Source organism: Odocoileus virginianus, chromosome 8, assembly GCF_023699985.2.
Source record: "Odocoileus virginianus isolate 20LAN1187 ecotype Illinois chromosome 8, Ovbor_1.2, whole genome shotgun sequence".
Classification (NCBI taxonomy): domain Eukaryota; kingdom Metazoa; phylum Chordata; class Mammalia; order Artiodactyla; family Cervidae; genus Odocoileus; species Odocoileus virginianus.
Window position 1 is genome coordinate 55,128,313 of NC_069681.1, and position 24,719 is coordinate 55,153,031.

Genomic DNA, 24,719 nt, shown 5'->3' on the forward strand with positions numbered 1-24,719 from the left:
GAAAGCAAGTTTCTTTTAAGTGATTGTGGGTAGATTTCCATTTCTTCATTTACAAAAATATGGAGTTGGACTAAGTATTCTGTAAGATCCTTTTTATGTAAATATTCTAACTTTGGGTGAAAGAGGGTAACTAGAAAGGAACAAACGTGAAGTGTTGTAGCTGCCTTAAGTGTTTTTTGAAAAATGAGGCACGGTTTAAATAAGCAGACAGATACCATTTAATGTCCTGTGTGTTGAATGACATAATTGAGTTGTGTTTTATCCGCAGAGTCTCTCTTCCAGCTCCTTTTGGAAATCACTGTTCGAAGTACTGGAATGAACGACAGCACGGGACAGTCTCTGACAGCGCTTTCCTGCGCTTGTCTCTTCAGCCTGGTGGCTTCCTGGGGAGAGACAGGAAGGACACTCCAGGCCATCTCTGCTATCCTCACCAACAATGGCAGCCACGCTTGCCAAGCTATTCAGGTATTTCATAGCTCGAGCTGCTTAGAAACGGACGAGAGACCACGTTGCCGTTCGCCTCAGTTTCTGTCAGTAGGAATTCACTGCTTTTTCTCACTCAGTACAGCGGTTTGATCTGTCCCAGGTTGATATATAAATAACCTAAAAGACTTGATCTAAGCTGCATGTGTGTTTAACTCTGCAACATGAAAGGTACTAAAGTGAAGTCTGGCGGAAACTCACATCTTGGGAGGTTTTTGTGTCCGCAGCACAGCCTCCTCTGCCTTTCGTTCGTCTCCCTCTCTGTCCTCCCCCACCGCCCACCTTGCCCTGGATCTTCAAATGTAGAATTCCTTCCTAGTTTCTAAATGTCTTTTCCCCATTGAAAGAAAAGCATTTATTATTTTTCCGATATTTCTAATTGGTTGATGATAGTTTTTCATGGATTGATGTGTTTCTGAGCTATCTCTGCTTCAGATAAAGCTTTTTTTTTTTTTTTTTTGAGCTTTTTTTCTGGGCAGTTGTGGAGTAAGCTCTTCATCCTTGTTAGTGATGAGAAATATAAACTCACTTATAGGCAGACTTGATTTAATTCTTTTGGACTGTTTTCTGGAAATTGAGGAAGAAGTTACAATTTTGAGTCTCTGTTATGTGCTCTTTCCTGGCCCCTTGGATGACCTGCAGAACACATAGACGGGATACCTGAATCCTGTCGTTAGCAGCCAAAGATAGTGAAAGGGGTAAAGGGGCAAGACTTGTTCCGCAATTTTGAACTTTCTTTGTCCAATACGAGCAGTCTTCTTTCTCTAGATTTCTGTTCTTGTTCTTTTCCCTCTTTTTGTCTTGCCTGAAGTCCTCTTTCCCCTCTTTATGATTCTTACTTATTTTGAAGTCCCTCTAATTTGTTGATTTCCAAACTGTTCTCTGCTGTGCTTTGAAATTGAAAGTGAGAGTGAAAGTCGCTCAGTTGTGTCTGACTCTTTGCGACCCCATGGACTATACAGTTCATGGACTTCTCCAGGCCAGAATACTGGAGTGGGTAGCCTTTCCCTTCTCCAGGGGATCTTCCCAACCCAGGGATCAAACCCAGGTCTCCCACATTGCAGGCAGATTCTTTACCAGCTTAGCCACCAGGGAAGCTTTGAGGATTCAGCAAAATTTTAGTTTAAATATATACAAATATTTCCAAAATTTTAATAGAATAACACAAACATTCAAACATCTATGCCAAATGTTAAAATATAGTGACCATATACACAGGTACTTATTAGAATCCAGTGATTTTTTGTGTGTAGGTTTATTCCAGAGGATGTGACATGAGATCTTAAACAGTGAATTGAAATTAAGCCAGTGCAGAGGGAGGAGGTGTGGTTTTGGTAGTGGAGAGAGAGAGAGAACAGTCTTGGTATCTGTGTGCTAAAGCATGGAAGTAGCAGCGAGAGTGGAGCACTGAAAGCTGGGAGAAGCTCATGTAGTTACAGTGTAGAGAGCCGTCAGATGGCAGAGACAGGACTTGAGCCCATGTCTGTCTGGCTGTAGTTATGGTCAGGCATTGGGCTGGACAAAACTACTCAATCCCCTGAACCAGCAGCCGAGGCTCTCTGAGGACCTGCCCCGTCACTGCATACCCAGCTCTAAGTCAAAGGCAATATTAAAACCTGTTATCTTAACATGACCTATAGTGTTTTTCATGCTTTGGCTCCGTTTCACCTACCTGTTCATTTCACAAAACTCCTGGCTGGGCAATGATTGGGAGCAGGTAAGAAAAGCCTTCTCTGAAAATGTAACTGTTGCATCTCAAATTATCTTGGGATCCAAATGCATATTACTTATCTCGTTCCAAAAAGCTTAAGCTGAGACTTTAAGGTAAGGATGGTCAAAATGTGAGGTCTCTTATTGGAAGAGACTAAAGTCCCTTCTGGAAAGATGAACTCCAGACTTCAGAGACCTCCCACTGACACAACACTACTGAATCTGGACTCACAAATAAAAAGGACATAGAAAAAAGTCACCGCCATTGAGAATTAGTCGAAGGAAATAAAGCAGAATCAATCTTGCCAAGTCTCTCTCTCTCTATATATATATAATTTGATATTAAGGATATATATTTAATATGGTTAAAATGATAAAGTGTCAAAAGTATTAATAAGGAATAAGGAGATAAAAGTTAATCAGATCAGAAAACAAACCAAATAGAACTCCTGGAAATGAAAAACCAGATAGTTACAATTCGAAACTTAAAGGATGGGTTAGCTAGTGGATAATGTAGTTGAAAACAGAACCAGTCAGCTAAAGATAAAGAGGAAGAAATTATTTAGAATGCAGCACAGAGCGATAAAAATGAAAAATAAGAACTATAGAGAATGAGAAACTTTGAAGCATCAGTACAATCTGAGTTCCACAAGGCAGTAATAGGTTTGTGCAGAGGCAGTATTTGAAATAATGGCCAAGATTTTCCAGAATTGGTGAATGACTTGAATCCTCAGATTAATGAAGTCTAGTTTATCCGAATAAAATTTCTAGGTCCTGCCACACTGTTGGTGAGAGATAAGTAGGAGAGAAAAGGGGGTACATCTGAGACTTCTAATTGTAGTTCTGGGTTTTCTTAAAACCCAGAAAGCAGGAGAGAAATAGGGCCACATTGGAGACACCTAGTTTCTGCTCTCCTCTCCACCCTTGCAGTCTCCACAAAGGTTACAATAAAGGATTCTTTTTAAGTATATACTTCTAAGAATGGGACACATTTTTAGAAGATAAATACTGGGAAAACTTAAACTTCTGAAGAAGCTAATACCCATAGAAAGTAAGTTGATTTTCACCTAAAAATACAGATAGAATTTAGAATTGGAAGTAATAGGTTCCTGGAAAATGGTGGTGAGGGGAAGAGCTGAAAATAGACTGGGAGTCTGTATAATGAAAGCTCCAGAGCCCCAGGGCCCTCCTCTATACTTGCCAGCCAGTCCCCTGTCCTCCTCTCATACCCCTAAGAGTTAGGTTTTCTGTGTAAAGAAATTGAGCCAGAGAGGCCAGGGGAAACCAGGCACAGTTGAGAGTGAAATTGAGGAGCCAGGCTGAAGATGGAGATTAAGTGAAAGTCTCCATATTGCTGATGACCTTCCTCCATCCTCAGAGTTCCCAGTACACTGAGAGTGAGGCTTATAGCTTCTAGGAAAAAGACTGGAAGATTCTCCTTTGGAGAAAAAAGTGAGGAAAGACTTACAGAGGCAGACAGTTGGCAGGGAGTGAGAGACCCTCCAGTGAAACTGCTGCACTTAGCGTGATCAGTTTGTGGTGAGCTCGCTGTCTGTCGGACCCTGCCCATTCACAGCAGCTTCCTGTCAGTTTTTTTAGTTGCTTACTCTTTACAAATAAGAGTGTAGCCAAGAATTTGGAGAAGGAAACGGCAACCCACTCCAGTTTTCTTTGCCTGGAGAATCCCATGAAAGAGGAGCCTGGTGGGCTACAGTCCATGGGGTCACACGAGTCAGACATGACTTAGAGACTAAAGAGAGAGAGCGAGCCAAATATTACTGGGTTAACATGAAAGACAGAGTCCCCCAAATCAGTAAAAATAGTAATGATAATAATACAATTTTGGTGAAAAGAGTACAGGGAACAGGAAAACTCTAAGAGTAATTTGTATTTTAAAGAGGGATGAAAAGATGATTATTTACATTAAACAGCAGTGTTTTTAAAAAATTGAGAACAAAGATTTTGCAAGTTAAAAATATAAGATCACAATAAAATCAGTAGAAGGGTTAGAAGTTCAGATTAAACAGGTCCCCAGACAATAGAAAACAGAGCAAAAGAAAGAAAATAGGTTATATAAAGTAAAATTAGAAGATGCTTCTAGAAAATCCAGTATTTAGTAGATATTCAAGCAGAGAGGACGGACTTCCCTGGTGGCTCAGTGGTAAAGAATCTGCCTGCCAATGCAGGAGATGTGGGATTGATCCCTGGGTAAGGAAGATCCCCTGAAGAAGGAAATGACAACCCATTGCAGTACTCTTGCCTGGGAAATCCCACGGACAGAGGAGCCTGGTGGGCTGCAGTCCATGGGGTCGCGAAGGATTGGACACATCTGAGTGACTAAACAACAACAAGCAGAGAGGAAGAAATTACCTGAGCTTCATAAGGAGTCTTCCCATCCCCCAAAGATGCACATTTCAGATTGACAGAACACATGCTGAGTGCCCAACACAATGCATGACAGAAAGACTTACACCGAGTGTACCTTTGCAAAATCATAACAAAATCATAAAGACAGAATAACGGTCGCAGAGTGCAAAGACAGGTTATGTACCAGAGATCGAGCAGAATGCAGTTGGACTTCTCAAAAGCAGCATTGGCATAAAAAATAACAAGCAGTGCCTTCAGAGTTTTGAGGGAAAGTGATGTTCACTGTTTGGCTGAGCTCTCAGTCATGTGTGAAGGAAGATAAAGATGCTTTTGAACATGCAAGGCATGGAACAGTTTCAACCTCTATGCCTGCCCTTGTCCTTATGGAGCAGGGCTTCTTGAGGGATATTGCCAACGGGACACATTAGAAATGTTTGAGAGGAGGATGAGGAACCCATAGGGTAGGTATAGAAGAAACTTAGCAAGTGCAAAAATAGGGCAATTGTTGACTCAGTGAAGAAAAAGAAAAATTATATAAGGAAAATATAGTATGTAATACAATTTTGTTCAGTTCTGCACCATGATCACACAGGCACAATAAAATGACTTCTGAATAATGCTTTAACTAGAGGTGATTCTATAGCTAAATTTGGAGGGTTTGAGAAAAGAGGAGGAGCGTGTCGTCTTTCATAGTAGACTCATTAGAAAGCATCTGAAACAACAACAAAAATTGAAAATGAAGCTGTGGCATATTATATAAGAATGTGGGTATCACTTCTAGATAAAACAATTTTAAGTTTAATTTGGTTACTTCTAGGGGGAGAATTTGTAGTATTCAACCGTATACATAAATAAAAATTTCATGAAAGTTCTGTATTTTGATTGGGTCAGAGGCCTCAGATCTCGAACGGGAAGAGGAAATATCAGTGAACAGTGGGTTAGTTATCCCTCTGAATCTCTGCCCTCTAGAACAGTGCTGTCCAATAGAAGTATACTGTAATCCACCTTGGAGAAGGCAATGGCACCCCACTCCAGTACTCTTGCCTGGAAAATCCCGTGGACGGAGGAGCCTGGTAGGCTGCAGTCCATGGGGTCGCGAAGAGTCAGACATGACGGAGCGACTTCACTTTCACTTTTCACTTTTATGCATTGGAGAAGGAAATGGCAACCCACTCCAGTGTTCTTGCCTAGAGAATCCCAGGGATGGGGTCGCACAGAGTCGGACACGACTGAAGTGACTTAGCAGCAGCCAGCGGTAATCCACCTATGTCATTTAAATGTTTCTATTAGCTGCGTTAAGAAGATAGAAACAGATGAAATTAATTTTAATAATGGATTTTCTCAATATATCCAAAAATAATTTCAACATGTAATCAATATGAAATTATTAATAAAATTTATACTTTTTTTTTTTTTACTAAGCCTTCAAAAGCCAGTGTGTATTTTATGTTTAAATCACATCTCAAGTCACAGTAACCCTATTTCAAGAGCTCAATACTCACATGTGGCTGGTGGCTGCCATTTTTACAGTGGAGCTGGAGAACTGGGGCTGACACATTGCCTTGGGTCCAGCCCTGCAGGCAGATATGTGACAGCTGTCTTTGAGTAGTGGAAGAGAGGCAAAAAGTGAGGAGCAGGGGGATTTCTCTGGGGTCCGACTATTGGTCCCATGCTGGTGACTTCTGAGGACTCATTTACAACAAATACCAGATATTTGATAAATATCGGTTAAATGAGGTGCTGGCTAAATACATAGTTCATAAAATTAAGTTTTCGTATCACGGAAGAATGTTGATGTTAATGGGTACTAGGCATAATAAAGAACGTAGAAGAGAAATACTAGAAATTTTGTTTCATCTGTAGAAGAGCAGTATTTCTCTTACGCTTAATTTTGCACTTCAATGTCATGTAGTATATTAATGGATATACATATCATACAAAGATACCATTTTAGTTTATGTGCATTCTAATAACAAAAAACATGTTTCAGTATTCATACTTTTTACTAATCTAGTATGTTAACCTGTGTTTTGGAGAAAAATGCATATATCAGTGTTTTTGGTTACAAAAGCAAATTAATGTTCTTTGTATTTGCATTTTTGTTTTGTCCTGCTTGAGATTTGTTTCTTATAGATTTTCAGTTGCTACTTTTTGCTGACATGCCAAATATGATCATTCTGAATAATTTTTTTCTTATAAATGATATATTAATAAAGTATCTTTATTTTGTCTGCTTTGTGTTTGAGACGTTTGAAAATGACTGTGTTTTTCTTCTGACTAGGTGCCAATGATACTAAATTCACTACAGAGAAGTGTACAGGCAGTGTTGGTGGGAAAAATTCAAATTCAAGACTGGTTTAGCAATGGCATTAAGAAAGCAGCTTTAATGCACAAGTGGCCATTAAAAGAAATATCTGTTGATGAAGATGATCAATGTCTACTTCAGAATGATGGATTTTTTCTTTATCTGTTATGCAAAGATGGATTGTACAAAATCGGCTCTGGATACAGTGGAACGGTTAGGGTAAGTGATTTTTTTTTTTCTTTCTTGGGTAAGTGATTCTCAATCAGAGTGGAAGTTCTATCTTATACTGAATTATTTTCTGTTTGTTTCTTGCTTTTAGCGTGCCATCTAAGTTTGATGTTATTTCTTTGAAAATCAAAATGGAACATACGTGTTAAATGTCATTCATCCATGTATGTTTTCACAGATTATTAATTAAGAAACTGTTGCTAGAACTAACTTTTGTTGTTTTGCAGGGCCATATATATAATTCTACATCTCGCATCAGAAACAGAAAAGAAAAAAAGTCTTGGTTAGGGTATGCTCAGGTAGGAGAATATCTCACAGTAAACCAAACTTTTCTTCCTATCTTTTAAAATATGTGGTTCATACTTGTGTCATCAGTAAATAATATCACTTCTGTTTAAACAGATATTGCATGTTTTTAATAATATGACTATACCAATGATATGGTGTAGTATAAAGAACATTGACTTAGAACATTGACATTTTCATAAGAGGTTTACTTTTAGGTCTGGCCTTGCTTCTTACCAGCTATGAGACTGTGGACAACTCAGCTAGTTTATTTGATCCTGTGTGATTTAGCTTAAAATGGGAATAAATATGTCTCCTGTTGGAGTTCTTATTTAAGTGAGCCTCTAGTTAAGCATCAAAGACCACCTTTATTATTTGCAAATCTGAATTGGGAATGTAACTGTGACCCAAAGCCAAATTAAAGCTTTTTACCATGAACTCTTCCATTCTAAGTCTAGATCAGTGCCTTCCAGGGAGTGGTGTGCGGCCTGCCCAGGAGGCAGCTGCCTGCATGGAGGTGCACGCAGAGAATAACCAGTGAGAGGAAAGATCTGGGCCTCTGTTGCTGTATTAATGCTGTGTTCTCATTACCTGACTGACACGACCACCTGGGTGTCAGCAATTGGATGCATGAAGGAAACGAACAATGGAGCAAATGAACGAAGGTCACAGGGCCAGAAATATTTATTTTATACTATCCTTTCCTGAGAAGTGAAGCCCAATTTTCCTTGTGGAAGAATATAGAATAAAGATGTCCCTGCATTCCTATCTTGCCTAGCTCTCAGATTGTTGTCAGCACCAGTTGAAAAAAGATATTTGAAAGTATTTTGAAAATTATAAAAATTATTGTTGTATGAAAAATAATCTTACTATATATCAACTTTTGGGGGAGATTTTGAAATTAAAATTTAAATATCAAATTAATTACTCAGTTATTGTCTCTCAAAACATAACCTCGTTTAAAATTTCAAATTTTTATTTGCCACTGCTATATTTTATCTAACAAATAATGTCCTGGGAAATACACTTACTGAAGTATGTTCAATGATATATCACTCTATCTAAACCACTACTTTATTGATTTTTAAATATTAACCTAGATATTTGTGAAAGTAAAAACAGTCATTTCTGTTATTTACTTGTCAAGTGATATAATTTTGACCAAAATATTTTTACTGTCCTGTGTGGTGTATCTGATATTTACATTGTAGAATTAGTAGGTTAAATTGATACGTAGTGGTGTATAATACCTCCTCTTATTAAAGTATATTCAGGTTCTTATATTTTAAATCTTTAATCCATTTTAGACATTAATATTGATGTATTATTGTACCTCAAAACACTGTAATACAGACCTGTATGATTACTTCTTCTAGTAAGTGGGTAATGAAAAAATATTTTAGTATATAACAACACAAAATTTTTTTGTTGTTGACAGGGTTATTTATTGTATAGAGATGTGAATAACCACAGCATGACAGCCATACGAATAAGCCCTGAAACACTGGAACAGGATGGCACTGTGCTGTTACCAGGTATGTTACTCAACTAGTCATCTGTTGTCTTCACAGGCTGATTTTAGGAGATGTGCATGTTAGGCTGCTGAGACATATAAAGAATGGTTAGCAAGGAGTAGTGCTTGCTTACAAACAGGTTGAAAAAATCTTGACGTGCGGAACATTTTATAGTCTATAGAAAATTAATGCATGTGAGAAAAACAGATACTGTAAATACAGTCTGAAGTGTTTTAATACTTATTTTCAAATTCTTGCCCAAATTCTGTAGTTTGTTTCCCCCCACACCCCACCCTCACCCCACCATGCCTTTTCAGCTCCTGAATCAGTGGGGGGATGCTAGCTTTGTTGTTCTTAATAAACCCATGACCCTGGCTCTCAGAGAACCTTAGTCTAAAGAACCTTCTCTTTATTTCCACTTTAACAACAGCGTGCTTTGTGTTTTCTAATTTATTTTTAAAGGGTTTTCAGAGACAGAGGTTTTTAGGGTGGGTCAGAAATTTTAAAAATTCTTTCATTTATACTTTTAAATAATACTCTGGTAAGGCATTTTGAACACAATTCATTTTGCTTTAATTTTGACGTTGTACATATGTATTTATCCTTCAGATCACTGTGCTATCTAAATTCTTGGGCAAATGCATAATATATTCTCCACTGTAAGGTATCTGAATTTGCTTATACCTTAATACATTCTCTGTACTAAAATCTTCAGCGTTTAATACATCCACCAACAATTTCATGGTAAGCAGCAAAACTACTTCAAGGCACTTGGCCATCTGAAAATGATTGAGAACTTCTGAAGAACACAGTGTGAAGGTTGATTGCTCCCTGGCTGCTTGTTAATTTTTAAGATTTTTTTATAACTTCATGAAACATTTATTTGAATATAGCTATATATAGCTATATTCAAATAAATGTTATTTATATAACAATATATATATATATTATATCCAAATTAGTGTACCTGATGCCATGGTAAGCTAAATGTCACATTTCATGTGTGTTTCACAAATAAAGCTACTTTGGAAAACAGATGACTTATTAAAGCCATTTGGTAAATAACTCTGTTTTCAGATGTGTCTACAGGAGGTTTGTTTGTTTTGTGTTTGTTTGTTTGTTTTCTGATCATCACAAGTCCAAGGCCATGTCTCTGATCCCTCTGATCCTGATGATGATGATGGTGATGATAACAACAATAATAGCAAAAATGTCCAGAAATAGCATGTTCCCCCGTATCTATATACATATATTAAAAGTAATCATATTTATTGTATAAATATCATGTAAGTAAAACAAAAAATTAATTGTAACCCCACTTGCCATCTGTAACCACTACTGACGTATTAGTGAATATCCTTCCTTTTTTCTATGCATATGGTGTACATACATGTACAAAAGTGATTGTATGCTATTTATTGCTTTTTTAACCTGTCCCTTCCACTCAGTATTCTGATTATATTTCCAGGTCATTAAATAGTCTTCTATGACATCATTTTAGTGTCACAAAATACACTGCATTGATTAGTGTATAGAAATGGGGATGCCTTCTGATTTCGTGCAGAGTGAATCTCACTCCAGTGAGCACCTCTGTCGCTTTGTGTAAGTCATTTTAGGATGTCTTAATGGAAGAAAAAGTTCTCAATCCCACGCCCTGCCCCCCAAGACAGATGGATACTAATAGAAAGGATTTGCTTTTGAAAAACTGTGATCATTTAACAGAGACTGTAACTGAGAAAGACCATTTGAAAATGGTCTACATGCAGCAGTTGTATTTATTCCATCATGGTAAAAAAAAAAAAAAGACTTGTTAATGTTCTTATTCAGTTGAAATCCTCTACTTCATTTAGCATATGAAATGCTACTTTTAACAATACAAATGAGGCTTTCTGTGTTTCACAAATAAGTACCATATTCATGGTGAGGAAAGAACCAAACTGGGTCAGAATGGTCCCATGTTGTGTGTCTTGATATTTTCCCGAAGATGCTGTCTTAGGACATCACATGACGGAGACAGAAAGCATGAAGAACGCAATCTTTTTGAAATCGTGCGGCAGGAAGATTTGCCTTCAAGCCTGAAGAAGCCTGTGGTCATTTTTCCCTTTCTTTGACCTGGACGGCAGTTTTCTTTAAGAGTCCCTTTTTTCTGCCTAGCTAGGGGTTTATAGATGGTAATGAATACCATGTTTAAAATTGACAGAAATCTAGTAATTCTTTGAGCTTCATGTTCCAACTTGTCTTATAGTCTGCTTTATAAATAAGTTATTTTCAACCCAGCACTGATGAGCTGAAAGCGTACATTTTCCCCGGTTAGTTGTAACTTTAGCCTTGTGTGTCGGCGTACCTTTTATATTGTACCCCTGTGTCATTACTCTGTGTCTGGTGACATGCCGCCTCCGATCACGAGGGCTTTTGCTACTCTTCTTGCGCCGTTTCACTCCTCACCCCTGCATTTATCTGAAATTATAATGAGTTTTTCTTCTTTGCTTTTTAGTTTAAAATCTTACTGCTTAGAGCTTGAGAAGCATCTTTCTTGCGCCTCTTTGTATTCTGTACAGTGGACTAGGAACTCTTTCTTTCGATTTCTCCTCTCTTTGATTACCAAGTCTCTTGGGCTACCAGTGGGCCTTGTCTCCCAGTTTCTATTTCCAGTTTGTGATCACTGAATTCTCTATTTGGTAAGGGTCTGCCTGTGTTTTGCATATTTATAATAAGGAAGTATGCTAGTATGAAGCTCCTGGGCAAAGATATAGAGTAATCCAGCTTACTTGGGTGGGCTCCATTACTGCATTCCAAAACCAGACTTTTATGTTCTGCTGATTCAGGTGCAAATAGAAATGAAATATTATTTCTTTGGCATTGTAATTAATGGAGAGATTCATCCTAGTTCTCTGCAGTTATTTTGGGAAGTGTGTGTGTGCTTTTAGACTTGCTTGCTGAACATTTGTTTTTTCAAAAGGATACAGTTTATACTTAGATACTGAGCTGCTTGTAGTTTCATGTTATTTTAGTAGCAGTCACTAACACATGTCCCAGTGGTCCTTCTGTAATACGGCTATCCCTTGTTACAGTTGTGCTTGTCTGCATATTTTGATCAAAGTGCCCTGTTCTACAGAGACTGTATAGTATTGATGAAATATGGCATTCCAACCAAACTGTTAGCACTTTCAGACCAAAAACGAGACAAATCAGCTTAGATGTGACTGTTTTATGAAGGATGAACATTTTAAAAGTGTATATAGCATGCTACATGCTAAAAATACTGGGACTAGGCATTAAATCTTGAAAACTGTACAGCCAGTTTTACTTTATAAAGCAAGGGATATCTGTAGATGGACAGCATAGACCTCAAATGCAGAAGCTTTAAGTCTGTCTATATTTTTCTGTGACACTAATGACTGTGATGTATGTCTGAAGGTAGAGTGTTGCCTACCTCGCATGTGATTGTATTGATATGATGATAACCAACACTATAGTTCATCGTGGTGCATGTTTATTATCAGACTGTATCTAATACTAATTCATTCTGAAATTAGGTGGACTCAGGTCCATGATTTTGGAAGATTAATAAATGTAAGCACAAAATGTAATGCATATAATTAGTTGAATTATTTAGTTTCTGCTAATCTGTAGCACTTTATTAAAAAAGCACAGTCTCCCATTGAGTTTAAATTATCTTTATTGTGTGGAGAACTCATTCTGACTTCAGCAGAGGAGTTAAGTCATTTTGTGAGGTGTTTGTTTATACTGTAATGTAATTGCTGTTTCTTCCTTTTGCACAGATTGTCACACTGAAGGTCAAAATATTTTATTCACTGATGGAGAATATATTAATCAGATAGCTGCTTCCAGAGATGTAAGTATTCTGAGTCATGAGAAGCTGGTATAAATGGAATCCTTTTTTCAGAAATTATTTGATTTTTATTAGGTGGAAAGTAGAGCCTTAAAAGAGCCATTCATGTAACAGAATACTCTGGTTGTTTTATTTCTTTTAGGATGGGTTTGTTGTCAGAATATTTGCTACAAGCACAGAACCTGTGCTACAGCAAGAATTACAACTTAAACTGGCCAGAAAATGCTTGCATGCCTGTGGTATCTCACTATTTGATCTGGAAAAGGACTTGCATATTATAAGTAAGATGGTCAAAAAAACCTTTCTTCCATATTTTATTTTCAGATTTTTTTTTCTTTTGAAAACTAACATTGTGCTTTCAGCATTGTATTACAGCTTGTATAGGTAGCTATTTTGCTGTCTGTTACTATGAAGCACACTTATGAGTAAACATGTGCAAGTAACTAGGAGTAACTTGAAGCCTTTGATTTTTATTTGAACAAGTTTATCAGGATAGCTATGGAATGATTCCATAGATTGTCAAAATGGTAATTGGCCTAGCATTTGATTTAATAATTTTCATTTGGGTATAGAAATACAGACATTCGCAGAGTATTTCTGGGATTTAGTATACCTACTCTTGTCATGTCATAGTAGTAAGTAGGATTAGTTTCCATGAAGGTCTCAGTTTTGGTTTGCCATACTGCTCCCCGATTTAGTAGTTACCTGTCTTAACTTTTGGGATTCTTTGCAAGACCCAGCTGTTTTGACTATTATCTTATTAAATTTATTAAATTTCATTTGTGATTTACCTTGCATCTTTGTATAGTATTTTCTTTTTCCATAGAAAAATACTGTAATGAACTTATCTTTTCCAAATTTCAAAATCCTGTAAATTTATTAATAGTTTATATAATTGGACAAACTCATAAAATATGCTATAAATATTTACTCATAGTTTCACAGTTTGAAAGTATGCATAAGGATCTGTGTATGTATATGCACACATATGTATTCAAATTCATGGAGTATCTACATGAAACCTTCTGTAGAAAAAAACTTGGAACAGGGCATCTAAAATACCTTAATTCAAATATCTGCATATATTGTTCAAACCCAAATACTCCTGTGTCTAGACCTACCTTACCACACTGTATATTTGCTCATTTGTAAGCCAAACAATATAATTATGAGGTGTGTGTGTATTAGTCACTGAGTCATATCCAACTCTTTGTGACCCCATGGACTGTGTGTAGCCCACCAGGCTCCTCTGTCCATGGAATTCTCCAGGCAAGAATACTGGAGTGAGTTGCCATTTCCTTCTCCAGGGATCTTCCTGTCCCAGGGATTGAACCCAGGTCTCCTGATTGCAGGCAGATTCTTTACCATCTGAGCCACCAGGGAAACCCTAATTATGAGGACCAAATAGGAAAGTCTCATGCATTTTGTACATGCCTGATAGCTAGTAGATGCCCCTTAAAAATTAGTTCACTCAATAATTAAAAGAATTCAGCTAACATTGATTTAAACAATTTTTTTAACACTAAGAAAATAATTTGGCACTAATCTGAAACACCTGGGCTTCCCTGGTGGCTCAGTTGGTAAAGAATTTGCCTGCAATGCAGGAGACCCAGGTTTGATCCCTGGGTGTGGAAGATCCTCTGGAGAAGGAAATGGCAACCCACTCCAGTACGCCTGCCTGGAGAATTCCATGGACAGAGGAGCCTGATGGGGTACAGTCCATGGGGTCACAAATTGTCGGACATGACTTAGCGGCTAAACCACAGTCTGAAACAAATGAAGAAGCTTATGGTAACTTTATTCTTGCTTGGAGTAGTGTAGCTACTGTTAATGTTTTTTCAAATTGAGTCATATGACATGCTGTGTCATCATTATTTTTGAGTGATATTAATTGGATTAATTTTTTTGTCACTCGAAGTCATATAAGCTGTGCTTGAAGTTACTCATATTAAAACTATCATAGTATTTATGAAGTCTTACTGTATTATCAGGCACCGGATTTGATGAGGAGTCAGCAGTTCTTGGTGCAGGACGAGAGTTTGCACTAATGAAAACAGCAAATGGAAAGGTAAATTACTCTTAGGATTAAAAATGAACATTATTTGCTTTAAGAGATAGTTGGTATAGTCAGTTGATTAGTTTACATAGTTTGCATGTGTAAACAGTCATGTTTTAAAGTTTGATTAAACATTTTATATATGGTAAAATTTCATGTTGAAATAGTATTAAAAATTGTGACATTTGAGTATAAAGCTTTCTAAACTTTATAAAATGTTCCCTTTTTACAGATACTTTAATTATGGAGCTCTTTGTCTAATTTTTTGAGTTGGGGTGAATTCACATTTGTGTTTATTTTGAATAGGATGTCTCTTGGAAATTTTTGTAGATGTGTAGACATTTAGACTACAAGTTGGGGAAGTAGAAAGATGTACAATTAAGTTGCAGATTGTAGAGGTCTATTTCTAGAGATGGAAGCTTTTTTTGTATCTGGTAATGTGAGAATAAAGTAAGGTAATTAAAGGAGCGTGAAAGTGAAAATTATGAGGCATATATAGTATATTTGTATGTGAGGCTTTTTTCATTGGGAAGAATGAATAGAGAATTTTATGAATTTCCTTCTATGTTTGGAGTATATTTATGGCATATATTTATTCATATTTATTCAGAATACTTACAAAAGATGTTAAGTATCCTGAGTAGATATGAAAAAACTGCTGTGAACTGTATTTTTGCAGACACATGCCTATTTCTCTGCTGCTCAGTTCTCACAAGTTGAATAGTATTAAAGAAAGATTTTGAGTTCTTGTTGTTTTTATTTTTAATAAAGTATGGAAGTTTTTTCTGTCATGTTAAACCTGGTGCACTACTCCAAGAGGCACTGTAATTCATGTTTTGTATTTTTATTTATACCCATTAAGATACATTATACTTTTGTGACCCCTAGGACTATAGCCCACCAGGCTCCTCTGTTCATGGTATTCTCTAGGCAAGAATACTGGAGTGGGTTGCCATTCCCTTCTGCAGGGCATCTTCCTGACCCAGGGATAGAACGTGAATCTCCTGTGTCTTCTGTGTTGCAAGTGGACTATTTACCACTGAGCTACCAGGGAAGCCCTAAAAAAATAAGAGTTTTTTGAGTTCTTGTTGTTTTTATTCTCAGTAAAATAGGGAAGTTTTTTTCCGTTATGTAAAACCTGGTGTACTACTCCAAGAGGCACTGTAATTCCTGTTTTGTATTTTTTTTCTGCACATGTTAAGATATATTACACTGGCAAATACCAGAGTCTCGGAATCAAACAAGGTGGCCCTTCAGCAGGAAAATGGGTTGAGCTACCGATTACGAAGTCCCCAAAGATCGTGCACTTTTCCGTTGGGCATGATGGCTCTCATGCCCTTTTAGTTGCCGAAGATGGGAGCATATTCTTCACGGGATCTGCCAGTAAAGGAGAGGATGGAGAGTCAAGTGAGTGGCCTGCTCAGTAGAAATGCTGGGGAATTTATTGAAAAGGGTGTATCAGTTTTAACAGCACTGGCCTTCTCAAGTGAATGGAGTCTGTACTGAGGAGCATTCAGTCAGCGGCGGTGGTGTACTGTTTATTAAGGAGCCGTGATTGCTGGTTTCATACTAGAGTTCCTGTTCATGAACTTTTGTAGGCCTCCTACATTGAATACTTGGCTGTCTACCTGTTTAGTCCATTGGTGTCATTTTTAAAAACTTAACTTATCCCAGTATATTCTTTTAGGTAACCCCAAGTTTTGTAAAGAGTATGTGTTTCACAATGAAGTAAACCTTAACGTGAATTGTGTGATAGTATTGGTTACGAAACACTGTTCTTGGCGTTATTTCATTATGATGAAATTCCTGAGCAATGAAAAATTAAACAGTTTTCACTTATCTTTCCTATGCTTCTGTTCAGTCTTCCTCAAAGTGTCCTTTGTCTCTTTTTGTAACTTGTACATTGTTGCAGTTGGGGTAGCATCTTATGAGGATTAGGTTTGAAGTCAACATCTAATGTAGATATCATGTGTAAATAAAAGTTATCCTGAAAAAACCTTTTAAAATAGCCATGAAGTATATTGCCATATCTCAGAAACTCAGCCCAGCCAGTTTTTCCTTCTAGGATGTGGAGGACATGATTCTTCCTTTGCTTGACCATCAGATAACTTAGTCGCTGTATATATGTATATAGTTCATGTTCCAAGAAAAAATACAGTGGTATTTAAATCCTAGAATTGTACCCAACATAGCAGTATGTTTTTATTCAGAAAGGCATGCAAGAACTGGGATTGACTGAGGGAACAGAAGATTGGTATTTCCCATCATTTGCTCATTTCAGGGATTTAGTTTTTGAGAGCAGAGGCTGCCTAAATTATCTACATTTAAAAATATTTGCTCTCCCTCCATATGCACATTTCTCTTCCTTTCAGTCTCTGACTAGGAGTAAATACTTAATATGTGTTGAATGAGTGAGAAGCTGGTTTTAAATACTTTCCAGGATCTCACAGAGGAATACATGTGAGATAGAGTTTGATAAAAAGGGATTTAAAATAGATACAGATGACAGTGGAATGGTATTGATAATGTAAGTAGTTAATCTAGAGACTGGGCTCCCTAGAAGTTTAGTAGAAAATTGCTGTTTCTCTTTTGAAATTTCATTGTACTACAAAGAAGAGGATCTGATAGCAGTAGCCTGATAAATATTTAACAAGATGAGGCTTTCAGATTGACTAATTGACATGTTGGGAAGCTCAGGCCTTTGTGAAAGTAAATAAATCAAGTGTATGATAAATGCAAATGATAGGTTTTTTCCCTTGGGCTTTATGTACAAATCATTATTTTTATTTGTAAATAGATGCCTTAAATTAAATATCTTTTTTTTTTTTTAAGCTAAGAGTAGGCGGCAATCAAAACCTTACAAGCCTAAGAAGATAATTAAGATGGAAGGAAAGATTGTGGTGTATACAGCCTGCAATAATGGAAGTAGTTCTGTTATTTCTAAAGATGGAGAGCTATACATGTTTGGAAAAGATGCCATTTACTCTGATAGTTCAAGTAAGTTAAACACTGTTTCATTTTTATGCACAGAAAGTCCTATACTACACATTATATATTGGAAAGATGTATCTCGAAAAGTAATGTTTGTAACATGTTTTCTCTATGTTTTTCACATTTCTTTCCAAATACAATGTTTTGTTCTTCCTTCCTGTCTTATTACTGGGAACACTGTCAATAGTTCCCTGCAGAGCTAATCATGGGGATTGCCTCCTGCAGCTCTACCTTACCTGTTACTTTCTCTGAAAAGGTTTTCCTAGACTCCGTGAGATGCCCATGTGACATGTTCCTGGTGGTACTCTGGGGACATGATTTTCATGTCTTAGCAGATTTATAATTGATGGATTATTTATCTCCCCCTGTTGTTAGGTAGTTTGAGAAAGCCTGAAGGTGAACATGTTAGTCACTCAGTTGTGTCCGACTCTTGTGATCCCATGGACTGTGCCCCGCCAGGCTCCTCTGTCCATGGGATTCTCCAGGCACAAATACTGGAGAGGGTTGCCATGCCCTCCTCCAGGGGATCTTCCTGACCCAGGGGTCATACCCATGTCTCCAGCATTGCAGGTGGATTCTTCCTCACTGAGCCACCAGGGAAGGCCTTAGAGAAGGGCTGTCTCTCTCTTAACTGCTGTTTACCCCTAGTGCAGTGTCTGGCACATTGTAGTCTCAAGAGTTACTTAAGTGGCTGACTGATAACTTCAGGTAATGAGTATGAGGGACAAAACTAGCCAAAGAGTTTTACATTTATAAACTGTTGTCTCAAAAACTTGCCATACTTGGCTGCTAGATTTTCTTTCTGGCATTTAGAAATGAGTGTAATGATTATAGCAACCCACCTGGAAAGGTTTTATATGAATTGAATATGTAAAGCCTGTATGTTTTTTTATAATAAGGAAATCAGGATTAATGAAGTTTCTGATTGTCTCATGCTGAGGAAATGACATGTATTGAGCATTTAAAACAGCCCATTATCAAGCTGAAAACTGTGCTCAGGTGATTCATGTGAGTTTAAAGTGGGACTATTTAGTCTCAATTGGCCGCAGCTGTCAGAGTGAATCAAAATATGGGGGTGGGCTCCTGTACATTTTAAAAATAATATTCAGTAAAACTCAGTTCAGTTCAGTCACTCAGTCGTGTCCGACTCTTTGTGACCCCATGGACTGCAGCACACCAGGCTTCCCTGTCCATCATCAACTCCCGGAACCTACTTGAACTCATGTCTGTTGAGTCATTGATGCCATCCAACCATCTCATCCTCTGTCATCCCTTCTTCTCCCGCCTTCAATCTTTCCCAGCATCAGGGTCTTTTCAAATGAGTCAGTTCTTCGCATTAGGTAGCCAAAGTATTAGAGTTTCAGCTTCAGCATCAGTCTTTCCAATGGATATTCAGTACTGATTTCCTTCAGGATGGACTGGTTGGATCTCCTTGCGGTCCAAAAGACTCTCAAGAGCCTTCTCCAACACCACACTTCAAAAGCATCAATTCTTCGGCCTTAGCTTTCTTTATAGTCCAACTCTCACATCCATACATGATTACTGGAAAAACCATAGCTTTGATTAGAAAGACCTTTGTTGGCAAAGTAGTGTCTCTGCTTTTTAATATGCTGTCTAGGTTGGTCATAACTTTTCTTCGAAGGAGCAAGCGTCTTTTAATTTCATGGCTGCTTGCTAAAATCCTCTTGGCTAAGGCTGATGGAAACTTCTGCATTTATTCAACAAATATTTATTGAGAACTAACAATACATCAGGCATTAGTGGACCAGACACACGTGTCCCTTTCTTTTTGAGGCTTGGAGAGACAGATGGATGTGGTAAAGAACTTAAATAGAGTAGAGATCTAATGGTTATGTATATAGACTCAGATCCTGGCATGACCACTTTTTATTTGGCTAACTAGCATAAATTATGTAACTTTTCAGAGCTTTCCTTTTCATTTTTCTTCTACCTGTAAAAGGCAGCCAATGATAATACCTGCGTCATATGGTTCTTACAAAGTAATAGGAGATAATTCTTATGAAATGCCTGCAGCAGAGCCTGGCACATGTAAGGGCTCAAGACATATCAGCTAGTACTATGAATAATAGTAATAAATACTATTTCTATTTATACACATGTCTTTTTCAAGTATGCTAAAAACTAAAAATGGGAGTTTTTGCAGTATGCTTCATTAAAAGACCCAAGTTAATGAAAGGGAAGGTCACCCTTAGGAAGTGGTATCTGAGCTTCATAGTATAGAGTAGCTTTTCCAAAGTGTGATATGAGAATTGTTTTATTTGTAATTTAAGTAAAACAAATATTTCAGCTTTACAATGTTTTTATTTTAGTATATATTAGAAATACTCCACAATCTTTGAATTTTTACTGTTAATGCTACTGGATAAGGTTAAAATGCTTTAGTCAAATTTAAAATTGATATGAAAATATTAAGATAATATGGGTGGCACTTGGATATGGCAAGTAGAATGATTGTAATATGTGAATAAGTGAAACTTAGGAGCTAGCTGTCTGTTGGGTTGTGGAAGAATGCACTGTAGATTATAAAGGATTGAAAAAATAAGTGCTTTGGAAAATCTCACAGGTTTCTGTAGAAACAATGTTATTTCAGAATACTCTGGTGCGTGTTTTACTCTGTTTTGCTGAGAAGGGTCAAAGCAAGTAAAGTATGTGGTTCAAAAACTCCTCTGTGCTCGGGTCAGGAAGGTTTGAAATCCAGTAACCCTCCTCAGCATTGTTGGGGGTGCTGCCACTGAGAGCCGGCATTCAGGAGAAGCAGGCCAGAGCCAATGCCAGAGTGAAGGTTTGTCCCGAGTCTGGATGAGAACATTTTAAGGTTTTGAAACTTCATTACAGAACTATAAAATTAACTTACAGATACCCTGCCCATCTTTTGGACACTATTTCCCATTTTGGGGTCATTTTATCCCAGAAATGAAAAGTTCGGCGTCACGGTGGTCATTTTATATTACTGATGATCTACTAGGCTCAGAAAGGCTTTTTAGTTGGTTCTTACCAAATTTGTTTCCTTCCTATAGGTTTGGTAACAGATTTGAAGGGCCATTTTGTAACTCAGGTAGCTATGGGCAAAGCTCATACGTGTGTCTTAATGAAGAATGGAGAAGTTTGGACATTCGGTGTGAATAATAAAGGACAGTGTGGACGAGACACTGGTGCCATGAGCCAAGGTGGTAAAGGTAGGTGTTTAGTGTGTGGGTATAAAATTTTGTGTTGTCTTTTCAGCAGTTTTCCAGAACACTATGGTAAAGAATCTTACTCTCTGCAACTAAAGTGGCTTTTGATTTTATACTTATAAATTATGAAAACTACTAAATTTCTTTATTTGACAGTCTGTCACTCACTGGAATAATCAGTATACTTTAGACCTCTGATTTCTGAGCAAATGAGCTTATTTTACTTGTATGGTTTCCTTATTTTTATAACAAATGTAATACTTCTTTGATTTAGCATTTTTAGTAACTGAATTATCCCAGAAAAGTGCATTTTTGAAACTCTGTTATTAAGTCCTTTTATACCCCATGTTTCAGTTATAACAATTTTTGGCAGCAGTCTATCTGCAAATATTATCTTCCTGTTTAACAGCAGGTACTGCCTGTGATTTAATCAGTTCTTGACAACTAAGAATTCTTCACAGCTAAGAATATCTATAGGAATACTTGACCCTTTACCAAGAGTGAAATTGTAGGTGCTCCTTATATAGTGTATCCTTTGCCCCAAGACTCAGGCTGTTGAAGGGGAATGAGAGGAGTTAGTCCTTTGCTGTGCTTCTTGTGAGTTTCTTGTTTGATTTTTGGGTGTTGGTTATCGTTGTGTCTACCTCATTCTTCCTCTCAGTTTTCACTTCTGGCTACTATCAGTGTTGCCCTATGGTCTTCACTACAATTTCTGGTTTTCTCTTCATAATCTTGTGTGGATGGAAAGTAGGGAATAGAGACATATTATTAGAATTAATCACTGAGCTGTGTTTAAAGCATGAATGGGTTTGAGGGTTAATATTTGTATAAATTAACAAAAACAAGTTTAATTCATTTGGGACCTTCTTGATGTCAGGCTCATCTGGATTTCAGGAGCCCTGTTAATTTTTTTCCTACCTTGGTTATGGGCTTCCCTGGTGACTCAGATGGTAAAGAATCTGCCTGCAATGCAGGAGACCCATGTTCAGGCCCTGAGTCGGGAAGATCTTAATTTAGATAACACCTATTAGGCGTAAAGGAGAGAAGCAACTTAGTTTTCTATATGTTGTATAAATGTCAATTCAAGTTTTATTTTATAAAGAGTTCTGAGCTAAACAAAACTGTTTCTTGATTTTTCTGAAACTCTTTCATGAAATTTGGGAATATGTTTTTACCTATGTTCTGAATTTAAATTTTGTAATAACCAAAATGAAATTGTTATGTTGTTCTTGTTTTTTACTTAATATAAATTAAATCCACTCTGTTAGTAAGTAATACATAAGAAAGCAAACTGGTAGGGTAAGACCAATAATGAATACAGGTTGCAAAGAAATAAAGGCTTAAAAAAAAAAGACAGGAAAAGTATAGAAAATAATATTGCAGTATAAAAATTGTATATCTACTGCATTTTATCATTTTTCAGTAAAAAATATATTTATAGATGAGATTATAGTTCAGACTCAGGTGTCCCACATTCCCCTTCCAAGACTTTATACTCCATCTCTGCCCAGTATTAATCATGATCATAACCTTGATTAATATCCTTTCAGTCATGTTCCTATATTTTTACTTGTTTTTATATATTTTATATATTACATACTCATATTTTATGCATAGAAAGATACTTTATAATGTGAATCTATTTATGTTTTTTTTTTTTAATCTCATGATTGTATTTGAAATATAGCCACACTGGTACATACAGATCTAGATGACTCATGTTAATGGCTGTGTAATAAACCATACCACTAACATATCACACTTAATCCATTCTCCTGCTGATAGATAGTTTATTTCTAATATTTCACTTTTATAAATAATTTTAAAGCCTCCTTTTATTCATGTTTCATGGCAAAAATGTGGAAGACTCTTCTCTGTGTAACTTCTGTGTTGTACATTTCAGCTTCAGTGCTAGACTTTTCTTGAGAGAGGTTGTACCTCTGTATATTCTTACAAATAAAGTCTTGTTTTCCATATCACTCATAGTATCAACAGGGTGGTTTTGTTCTTTTGCTGGCTATGACAAGGTTTTTTCATTGTAATTTTTTTATATTGAAGTATAACATATATGCAGAAAAATTTACATAGAATAAGTACACATCTTGAATTGTCACAGAATGAACACATTCATGTAATCAGCACCAAGATTAGGAAATATTACCAGTACCCCAGGAGGCCCGCCTTCATGTGCCTCTCCAGGTACTATCTACCTCTCTACCTAACAATGTCATTTACTTTTGTATATATTTTGTATACACTATATAAGTGGAATCATGTAGTATGAGCTCATTTGTGTGTATTTCTTTTCATTCAACTTCATGAGATTCTTCCATGTTGCTACCAGCTAGTTATAGATTGTTCATGCTCACTGTTGTATAGTGTAACATTGTGTGACTATACTAGTTTTAAAATTTTTTCTAGTATTATGGACATTGAGATAGTTTATAGTTTGAGTTAATGTTAGTGTTGCTGTGAACATTCTAGTAAATTTTGGTGAAAATGTGAGTCCCCCTTTTTTTGATATTTAATTAGGATTATAATTGCTGATTTTCTCTTGTAATTTACATTACCTTGATATTAATAACAAGTTAGATTCTCTTCAAGCTTTTCTTATTTGCCTGTCTTTTTCTTTATTGATTTGTAGGAATATTTTGTATATTTAGTGTATGCGTTGGAAATGTCTTTAACCAACCTGTGGCTTATCATCTACAATTTTTTATGGTTTCATTTGTTGTATTTAATTTTTAAATATTGATGACAAGTTCTTCATTCTTTTTCTTTATACACTTTTGCTTTATATAGTCAGATCGGGACCTTTGTCTACCATATGAATTAGAATCAGTTTTTTTACTTGTCACTGATTGAGATTGCTTTGAATTTAAGAGATTGATTTGAGCATGATAGTTCTAGTACTGCTGGGATGATTAAATAAGGAATATACATGTAGAGTCTGGTAAATGCTCAATGTATTTTAGTTATTGTTGTTAAAAGTATGGCACATGACTTCTTAAGGATTGGTTTATTCTAACTCTTGATGTAGTTATTCAGTCTTGGTCATCTAATTTCTCAACCTGTCCATACCTTAGAAGTGGCAAAAATTAAAACTAAAGATTACATATCCTGTGAGTTCATGTTTTGATTAGACAGACCTGTACCACGTCTAAGTGTAAGTGATCAGAGAATAAGGTGGACTGAGAATAAGAGATGAAGTGAATAAGATACAAACTTGTGTTTGAGGATCTAGGTCTGCTTGGAAGGACAAACATAAAAAATAGTTATTTGATTCCCACAGATTTGCTCTTTCATTTTATGGTCTTTCAGCACTTTATGTTCTTCACAATTCTGTCATAGTTGTATATTTATACTTTTTAATATGATTACTTGATTAATGTCTATTTTTCTTACCAGCTTTCAAGCTTTATAATTGTCGCTTATTATCATAGTCCTCCATGTCTAGAGTGGAGATTTGAAAACCATAATCTGATGCCTTCTCAGTGGCTTGTTTCTGTATGGCCCTTCAAACTAAGGATGTATATTATATTTATAAAAGGTTATTTTTTAAAACTATGAGCCATGCCATGTAGAGGCACCTCAGACAGACAGGTCATGGTGGAAAGTTCTGACAAAATGAGGTCCACTGGAGAAGGCAGTGGCAAACCGCTTCATTATTCTTGCCTTGAGAACCCCATGAACAGGAGGAAAAGGCAAAAAAGATAAGACACTGAAAGATGAA

General features: G+C 36.6%; 1 protein-coding gene across 11 annotated transcripts in view; it reads left to right on the plus strand.

Moving 5' to 3' along the window:
* The window catches only part of MYCBP2 (MYC binding protein 2), a 264,029-nt gene that overhangs the window by 53,441 nt on the left and 185,869 nt on the right, over nucleotides 1–24,719 (plus strand). For all 11 annotated transcript variants that reach the window (XR_011489071.1, XM_070471540.1, XM_070471542.1 and 8 more), the window contains exons 5-14: nucleotides 269–465; nucleotides 6,842–7,084; nucleotides 7,321–7,392; nucleotides 8,817–8,913; nucleotides 12,675–12,748; nucleotides 12,888–13,026; nucleotides 14,737–14,813; nucleotides 16,004–16,208; nucleotides 17,634–17,798; nucleotides 20,831–20,989. Coding sequence is in view for 10 of the 11 variants with exons in the window: in XM_070471540.1 (XP_070327641.1) it covers nucleotides 269–465; nucleotides 6,842–7,084; nucleotides 7,321–7,392; nucleotides 8,817–8,913; nucleotides 12,675–12,748; nucleotides 12,888–13,026; nucleotides 14,737–14,813; nucleotides 16,004–16,208; nucleotides 17,634–17,798; nucleotides 20,831–20,989 (1,428 nt within the window). In the remaining variant the exon portion in view is untranslated. The remainder of the gene's footprint in view (nucleotides 1–268; nucleotides 466–6,841; nucleotides 7,085–7,320; nucleotides 7,393–8,816; nucleotides 8,914–12,674; nucleotides 12,749–12,887; nucleotides 13,027–14,736; nucleotides 14,814–16,003; nucleotides 16,209–17,633; nucleotides 17,799–20,830; nucleotides 20,990–24,719) is intronic.